General features: G+C 27.8%; 1 protein-coding gene across 1 annotated transcript in view; it reads right to left on the bottom strand.

Moving 5' to 3' along the window:
- The window catches only part of LOC105848083 (protein-serine O-palmitoleoyltransferase porcupine), a 13,660-nt gene continuing 3,669 nt past the window's right edge, over nt 1-9,991 (bottom strand). Inside the window, exons 4-12 of the mRNA XM_065812898.1 lie at nt 9,736-9,908; nt 3,017-3,147; nt 2,592-2,786; nt 1,326-1,426; nt 1,005-1,081; nt 841-904; nt 596-681; nt 365-469; nt 1-251 (exon numbers count right to left, since the gene is read on the bottom strand). Of these exons, the coding sequence (XP_065668970.1) occupies nt 135-251; nt 365-469; nt 596-681; nt 841-904; nt 1,005-1,081; nt 1,326-1,426; nt 2,592-2,786; nt 3,017-3,147; nt 9,736-9,908 (1,049 nt within the window). The 3' untranslated portion in view covers nt 1-134. The remainder of the gene's footprint in view (nt 252-364; nt 470-595; nt 682-840; nt 905-1,004; nt 1,082-1,325; nt 1,427-2,591; nt 2,787-3,016; nt 3,148-9,735; nt 9,909-9,991) is intronic.

Genomic DNA, 9,991 nt, shown 5'->3' with positions numbered 1-9,991 from the left:
AGCCCCAAATAATAATAAAAATAATAGTTTTGTAAAAAATGAATCAAAATAAAAAATAATAGTTTTGTAAAAAATAAATCAAAAGATAGTTGCTAAAGTAAAAAATATTAAAAGAAAAAAAAATGAAAACACGACTAAAATGAATGAAAAATATTGCAAAACCAGTTAATAGCAAATATCAATAGCATGACGAAATGATTCAAAAATCCATAACTTTGCCACTTCTTTATCGTATGATGTAATGAGTACCCCTATGTATACAAAAATGTTAAAAACTGAAAAAAATTTCACTTTCTTCTAAATTTGATATGATTGATAAGATGAGAATAGCAAGCAATAAAAAAAGCTATAACAACAGGTTTACCTTTTCTTCTTCCCCTCCATTATCAAATAAACAACCAAGATAAGAAAGGTTCCATAAAGCAGTAATTGTGAAGAACACATTAAGCATCATCACCCATACTGTGTTCTATGAAATTATATAAGATAAACAATAAACATCATCACCCATACTGTGTTTTATGATAAATTACAAAAATTTTTAACAAACAACAAATTAAAAAGCTTAAAATCATATAAATTTCAAAAGCCCTACTTTTTTATGCACATGATTACATCCAGGTTGGCACTTGCGAGCCTCTACACAAGCACTAAGTAAAACTGCAACAAAATTGCGGAAAACTAAACATAAACAAAAAAATTTTTTATTCTTATTACTTTATTATTTATGTATTATTTATATAAAATTTATGACTATATAAAACTGAAAATAAACTAGAATATTATTATATTCTATATATATAAAAGAGAAAATAAATTAAATAAACTGAAATAACTCACCGCTTTCTACATATGCAAACAGACCGATAGAGAGTAGCACAGCAGATAATTGAAAGTTTAAGCTCTGAAAATTTCCAGTTTAAAAATTAACCATATTATAAATATAAACAAAGTATAAAAAAAGATTAGTTGAAGTAGAAATAAAAACAAAACAAAAAACTTGCATGCAAGAATGAACTAGCTATATATGTAATCAAAATGGCTGGTAACACGCCAAACCTTCGTACAGGTTTAAAAATGTCTACAAAATAAAACTTAACAATATTGCAAATCTTAATTAAAATAATTTTTATGTATTTAAAATAATTATTACTAAATTATATTTGAACTGTTTACCATAGTTTTATTGTTCAAAACAGAAATCAATTAATTTTAGGCATTATACAAAACAGAAGTTTTTTTATCTTGCTTCATTAATTTAGCACTGAAACATTTTGATTTTTAATTTGAATCATTTGACACATTAACTAATAAAAAAAGAATACATTGTTTTAACCAATAATGGTGAGGAAGATTCCAATTTGTGACAACATCTACTAGAGATCGTGGAAGCTCAATTTGAATCATTCTAGCAACAGAATGAGACCTAAAAATTAAATATATACAAATATATATTATTTTAAACTTCAAAAATTAAAGTGGGCAGAATATGTTAGTGATACCAGAATATATTAGTATACCAAGTGAACCTGAGTTGTACAGTAGACTCAAGCTATTGTGTACACTTGATCAGGGAAAAAAAAACTCAACAGAAGATTTCTTTTGTTGTCAGAATACTTTTACCAAAAAATTAACATTAACACTATACACAGTATAAAACACGATGAATCAGTAGAATTGTCACTTTTTATTTTCAGTTTACTGTTACTTTGTCAATACTATACCTTAGCAGAATACACTGTTACTTTGTCAATACTTAACATCATTAAAACTAATATACTGTTCCTTTGTCAATACTATGCATCAGTAGAACTTATATACTGTTCCTTTGTCAATACTATGCATCAGTAGAAAAGTAAAAAGCCATTAAATATAAAAATGTATTAAATTCATGGTAAGTGGTTACTTAAAAAATTTATTTAAAACTTTCATGAGTTATTATGTACATGGGGGATATTGCATACAGAGGGTATTACTAAAAAGATTTTCCATTTTTAAATGAATAATTTATTAACCTTTTTTTTCCCATAATAACAGGGGCATAGATAAAAAAAAACTAGGGTACAAGTCATACAAAAAATGACAATATAAAGAAAATCACATCGCATAAACCTAGGTTAATCTAAATACATGTCAATATATTGTCTGACAAGTGACAAGCAAGTAACAAACACAAAATCGTGGTTTTGACATTTCACAAACAATCCCAAAGCAAAAACCTAAATCCTAATCAACCAGAATACCCACCAGTTTTAACAAATGGCGAAAAAAACTTCTCAAAACACAGGAGCCTTAAAAAACCCTATTCATTCAAAAAATAGCTGCCTTAAGAAGCCTCATAAACACAAAATATAGACTAAGCACTAAGCAGATGATCTGTATAACAAGGTAGATAAATAAAAAATCATGAGTTTAAAAAAATACAAACTATAACGAAACTGAAAACTGTAACTCTGCATAAAAACAAAATCCCATTTAAAAATGTATTCAGTTTACTATGTAAACAATAATATTTAGTAAATTTTGGAATGTAATAACATTATGCAACATTTTTTTACTTCTTTGCATATAGATAATGCCGAATCACTTACCACACAATTCTTTTTGTGCTTTCATTTTCTTTTGTGTTTTTTATATCTTTTTTAGTTTCTTTTTTGATTGCAATATTGTTTTCATTAGTGACTATTATTGATATGCCAGCAAACAAACAAGCTGATTCTGATATATAACATACAAAATAATGACTAAATCGAAATGACTGTGCAGTTTTGTAAGCTTCCCACCAACTGTATTCATAAATAATATAAATTTATTTTTAAAAAAATTTTAAAAGAATAAATAAATAACAAATGTGATTCCAAGTAGACTTATAAATAGGTATAATAATAATGACAATTAGTAAAAAATAATTAAAAAAAAAAACTGTAATGTTATAAAACTATTGCAAAGTAAGAAATTGATTTTACTTTATTTAAATTGATTTAAATCAAAAGTAAAAACTTTTACAAAAACAAACCTGTTATTTTTTAGAGCAGGTATATAATTTTCTAACATCGGTAAATAGTAACTTATACCACAACTTGACCATAATACACAAAGTAATGAAATAATCAAACATTTCAGGCTATTTAATAACCAGCTGAGACTCTAAAATTTAAAATTTTAAAGATTAGAAAACATTTATCTAATTACACTGTAGAATTTGTTCTTTGTTTATAAAATTGTATATGCAGTATCAAATTCTTGTTCTATCTAGAAAAAGTCTTTCCATCTTAAAACTAAAATGACTGAACACTGTAAGAGAAACTTATCTACAAATATCTACAAACACCTTTTTTTTAATGTTACATTACGTCTCAATTTGTTACATTTAAAAAAAAGATGTAATGCAATGTAAAAAAATTTATATTTGTGACGTATTTTAACTACGTTAACTTAATTAAAATATGTCAATTAAATACATTTAAGAATTAAAACATTTTAATTCTTAAATGTTTTACATTACAATACGTCCGATTGGTTATACTTTTAAAGGTAATAAGTACCTTAGATTGCTTAACCGTACAGTAAGTTATTTTAACTTTTAAAGGTACTTTTTTTTTGTTTTTTACGTTACTTTTAAAGTTTTAAAAGTAACGTAACCCACAAGCATGGGTTAATTTTTAAAACACTTATTTAATTACAATAGTTTTGACAAATGTGTTAATGTGTTTTCAAAAATCATATGCATAAATAATCAAATACTTAAATAATATTGTTAAATACCTTAACTAAAATTTTTTTTTAAAAAAGCTGTCAATTATCATTGTTTATTTTACTAATTTGTCACGAGAAAAAAAAAAGTTTCAATTTGCAAAGTTACATCTCAATCATTTTATTTAAACTTATAAATGTGCAATTTTAAAAAAGTGTAAACTGAAACATAAACAGATTTCAGCCACATTATCTGCAGCCTTGCTGCTATGATTTACTTTCCTACACAAGCATGATAAATTCTACTGCATACTGGAGTTTTAAATGCTTTTTCTGATTTTTCTCTAGCATTAAAGTTAAGGCTATGGCAGTATCTGGTATGAAGTTGTAGCTGAAATTGTACGGTTTATATTAGTATCTGTATTTTTCAGTATCTTATCAGAACAACTATTTGTTTCTCTTTTTTGTCTGTGCATAGAGTTATTATTGCAACTTCAAATTTCTCCTGCTTCTACTTGTCCTTTTCTAAATTCTTTATCTACCAACTCTAGGTCACCTTCAACTACCATGTAATCAGACAAAGTGTTAGTGACTGTAGTAACAATTTTGGCATGGTCATGAAAATTGTGTACAACACATATAACTTTGTTTAATCTCTCAGACTTTCTCTTTTTTCCATTGATGTTCCTAATTATTTCATTAATTTATATGGAAAAAAAAAATCTGAGAGATTTTTTTTTTCCATATAAATTAATGAAATAATTAGGAACATCAGTTTGGGTTGATGAAAAAGTAGAATGGAAATTAATTAAAAAGTTTGTGCGTCTATTTTTTAAAAATCTTTTCTGTTATGTTTTCTGCATTCCTTTGAAAAAATTAAATTATTAAAAAAAAGTAACTAAATATAAAATTTGTTATTGACATGTTAGTTGCAGAGAAATAATTTTCCTATTGTTCAAAAAAAAAATTTTTCAGGAAATATGGATGGGTTTTTACGATGTTTCAAAAAAGAAAATCAACTAAAAAATCAATTAAAAACTCACAAATACAACTATAAACACATGTTTAGATAACACCTCTGATGTCACTATCTTATAATCTGCTGCCACAAAAGAGTGTCGCTATATCGATTGAGAGTTTGGCATGGAATAGTAATCTTTTCTTTCATTATTTTTCGTTTTTTTGTGAAAATGCTGTTTGCTATGAAGGTAAGAAAAACAAGTAGCAATTTGTTATCTAAATATGCTATAGTACATATATATATATATATATATATATATTATATATATATATATATATATATATATATATATATATATATATATATATATATATATATATATATATATATATATATATATATATATACAGTATCGGACAAAACAAGTGCAACCAAATAATGCTAATTTAGTTTCTTTATATAAAAGTGCTGCATTTTTTGAATTTAGAGAAATAACTATGTAACTGTTTAGAGACAAAGTTCTTCAAGTTTTATTCATCACAAAGTTTATTATTTGTTCACGAAAATTAATAAATTAATCAAAAGTATTAAAAAAAGTTGATTTCCTTCTGGACAAAACAAGTGCAACTCGACAAAATGTTGACCAAGCTGTATTTCGCTATCAATATTTTGTGGCCAATCCTTTGTTGTTGATCACAGCCGTGCATCTTCGAGGCATAGATTCGATCAGGTGATCAATGAAACTTTGTGGAATCGCTGCCCAGGCCTTTTGGATTTGCTCAAACAATTGATTCTTATTACGAACACCTTCACGATTAATTCTGCGGTTGACAATCTCCCACAGGTTCTCGATAGGGTTGAGATCCGGAGATTGAGGCGGCCAATCCATCACCGATAGGTGGTTTTCTTGAAACCACTGCTTGACTACTTTTTCAGTGTGTTTCGGATCGTTTTCTTGCTGAAAAACCCATTTTATTGGCATATTCCATTCAGCATGAGGTAACATAACATCTTTCAGGATATTTTTAAACATGAAACGGTCCATTATTCCATCGTTTCGATGTATTGGACCTAGACCGTTAGCAGAAAAACACCCCCAGACCATTACATTGTCTCCACCATGCTTCACGGTCTTATGGCAGTAACGTAAATCAAGGCGTTTTCCTGCCGGTTGACGTAAACGGCAAATGCCATCGCTCCCAATGATGTTGAACTTCCATTCATCACTGAACAGGACAGTTCGCCATTTCTGCACATTCTAGTCAATATGAGATGTAGCAAACAGGAGTCTTTTCTTCTGGTTTTTTAGTGAAGTCAGCGGTTTCTTTGCAGGGCGTCGAGAAAACAATCCGGCTTCAGCAGCACGTCGTCTGATTGTTCGGTCCAATACAGGCAGCTCTAATTGCTTTTGTATCTTGACTGATGATATCCAAGGATCCTTCTTGACGGATCTGACGATCATAGAGTCCTCTCTAGAAGTGGTGGAACGGGGTCTTCCATCTTTGTTATCTGCTGCCAACTTCCCCGTAGAACAATATTTGGAACATAGTCTTGATACGGTCCATTTTTTCACGCGATATTTATCACAAATACTTTTTTGTGACATTCCATTACATTACGTAATCGCTAATAATTTTCTTTCTTAATTCCAATCCAAGACTGTCGGGAGCCATTTTTGCACTTGAAGTCATAAAAATAATAAAAATAAACAATCATGCTTCTCAAGGCTTACATTTACCTTGTGATGATACAATAATGTTTTGTGGAACACAACGTCTTGGTTGGATGTGGACTGTATTGATGTAATGAAACACTTGTTGTATTTCACTTCTTGTATTGATGTTCTTCGATAAAACACTTTGATAAAACTCACTTCGATAAACTGTCTTGACAATACTGACTGATTGACTTCCATATACTGACTGAATTACATGTCGATTTACATGTCTCTTATATAGTAAAATGAACCTGTGTGAACCTGTTCTGGAAGATTCTAGATGCTTCTTTTTGATGCTTCTTGAAGCTTCTGGATGCGTCTGGATGCTTCTGAATGTTTCTGGATATTTCTGGATGCTACTGGATGCTTCCAGATGCTTCTTCTGGAAGCTTCTGCATGCTTCTGAAAACTTCTGGATACTTCCTTTAATTATTAAAAAACTTCTGTGACGTTGACACGGACCAGACTTAAGAAAATGAAACAAACCAAAAAAGTTGCACTTGTTTTGTCCGCTGCAAAATGGCACTTGTCAACGAAATTCTGCCTGTGTGCTGTCACCTGTCAGCTGATTGCTCATGTCATGGCATGCTATGACTCCAGACTCCTGAACTGTTTGCTGTGGTAGTATAGTTCGTTTTGTTTTTAAGACATGTAAAATTAGGAACACTTTTTAGCATTGTTCGATGTTGGTTGCAAATGTTTTGTCCAATACTCTATATATATAGATATATATATATATATATATATATATATATATATATATATATATATATATATATATATATATATATATATATATAATACATACATATATATATATATATATATATATATATATATATATATATATATATATATATATATATATATATATATATATATATATATATTACTATAGTTTGTTGGCTTTGAGAATATGGAAGGTAAAAATTGATTTTTCTGACAGCAAATTAGGTAACTTTTAATTGCTTTGACTTTCAATCAACATCCAATTTTTTTTTTATATTTATTAATATACTTTATTATTTAGTTGATCTCCTTTCATTTTAATTACATCTAGAAAGCGCTTTGCCATTGATTATACTAAAATTTGATTTGGTCATTGTCAATATTAGACAATGATTTAACAATAGCTTTCTGCAAATCTTTTTTTTTTGTAAATGATTTATTACCTATTTTTTAATCTAATAACCCTTTCTTTCAGTTTTAAAAGTCCATAAATGCTCTATTGGATTCAAATCCAGCAGTGTAATAAGCAGTGTGTTTTAGCAGTGTGTTTCAGATCATTGTTTAGTTGAAACATAAAATTGTTTTCCAATCTATGGTTTTTGGCAGATTTTAAATTTCGGTTCAAGGTATTATTATTTACCAAGGCCATTCTGTGCCATACATCATGCAACTCAAATAAAAAGCTTTGCCCTTTTTGTGCTAAACTCTTTGTGCATCATCAGATTTTTTTAAGTTAAACTTGGATTCATCAGACGAAAAAACTTTCTTTTAAAATGATACTGGAACTAAATAATACTTTTTTTTGCAAAATTCATTCTTTTCATATAATTCTTTGTTAAAAATGGTTCTTTATGAGCTAAACATCCACTTTGCTTTATCAATGCAATTCCCAATTGGTGTTAGTGAAATCATGTTTCCTGTTACATTTTTCAGACTAATAGCCTTAGTTGACAAACATCCCTATAAACTTGCCATTCAATAGGTTCCACATATTAAATCATGAGTTCTTTAAATTAACGTGCCTCGCCATAACTCCATGACAATGTAAAATATTCAGGGTAATATGAGAAGGATTAAAAGATATATTGGGACCAAAACTGACCAGCACACTCATGATTTCAGAAATAGAAGGTGGGAACTGGTGGAGTTATATCATTGACTTTGTTAATGAGTCAGTTCTTGTTTGTACATGCAATGTTTCAATCATACTTTGTTTCATTTGATATGATTGCCACTGGAAACTTCACAAAATTAGAAATTTTATCAAGTTTACTATTTTGAACTGCAAATACTCTCAAGTAACAAAAAAATGAATATAGTAAAATTTTCATACCCAAAATAAGCATTCTGGATTTCATAGAGATATTTATTTTTGTAGCAATTTAATAATAATTATTACTCTATCTACTACAGTTTTCAGCCATTTTAACTTAAAAATAATTGGTAGTAAATATTGTATTTATGCATTCTTATTTTTCTACCAGCAACTTTTTCTGATAAAAGAATTTTAAAAATCACATAACAAAACTTTAAAAAAATCATGCTGCACTTCCACTTATTTAAGACCATAAACTAAAACATTTGCAATTTACATTATTTATAATTATAAAAATATATATATATATATTTATATATATATATATATATATATATATATATATATATATATATATATATATATTTTCTATAGTTAAATGTATATATACATTTATATAGATAATGTATATATACATTTGCTATAGTTAAATGTCTTCTGATATCTCATCGTTTTTTAAACCCTTTATCTGCCTGTAAATTTTTTTCTCTAAAGGAAGCAATAGACCAGTTTGTTTAACTATTCTAAAACATTCCATTATATACTCTCCCCAATATATAGATTATATATCTATATATTGGGGAGAGTGGGGAGAAGTGGGACAGCCTGAATTTTCTAATTAGGAGTGGTGCCTAAATACTGTTATTTAATGTAAACAATAAAACTTCTTCCCCTCTATTTAGCAGAAATTGCTTTGTTTCCCTGCGTGCGCTAGAAGCTCTAATTTTGAAATGTACCTTAAAAAAGTGTTTACATTGGGGTGAAGTGGGACAGAAAAAAGAAATAATTATGCCTTCTTTTTGTTCCACATTACCTTAATGGCACGGTTTCTCTAAAAGCAAAATTTTATATACTTAGTTTTAATTGGCTGGAAATCTAAGAGAATTAAATCAGTGCCTAAAAAGGTTTATTCATAAAAACTTGTTTGGTTCAGTTTATACATCAAATAAAAAAGATATTGCAGTTACCCTAAAAAAAAATTTATGTTTATCACTTCTCCCCACTCTCCCCTACATCAAATATTCCAGTGTCACCTGTTTAAATTTTGTATAAAACTTAAAAAGGTTTTATTAATGATAATATAGCAATGATAAAATTTGACACTAATTAATATGAAATGTATAGTAATTGAGAAGTGGATTTGCAATTCAACCAGAAGTTATACAAATCTTAAATTTCATAAAAATTTTTTAAGTACATATTATGTACAGACCTAACATAAATATTTCAATAAGTCAAATATAAGCGTATCTGAAATAAAAACACAAAGTGAAGGCATAGTTTGTTTAAACAACCCAACTATAACACAAATAAACATACCAAAGGATGAGCAATAATTATTTGCTGATAATCGTCGTAGGTAAGAAAAGGTCCAAATATAATGGTAGAAGGATTAAGTATATATCCATAAAATTCAAGAAATGATACTTCACCGCTCTTACTCACTTGAAGAGTAAAAGAAATTGCATTCATAAATGATATCATTACAGATCCTATAATTCAAAAACAAAAATGGTACTAATGTAAATTTTACTATTAATTTAGATTTAGATTAAAATATTTTATATATGCTACT

The sequence above is a fragment of the Hydra vulgaris genome, chromosome 12, assembly GCF_038396675.1.
Source record: "Hydra vulgaris chromosome 12, alternate assembly HydraT2T_AEP".
Lineage (NCBI taxonomy): Eukaryota > Metazoa > Cnidaria > Hydrozoa > Anthoathecata > Hydridae > Hydra > Hydra vulgaris.
Note: the sequence above shows the minus strand (reverse complement) of the source record. Positions and strands in the feature narration are given on the sequence as shown.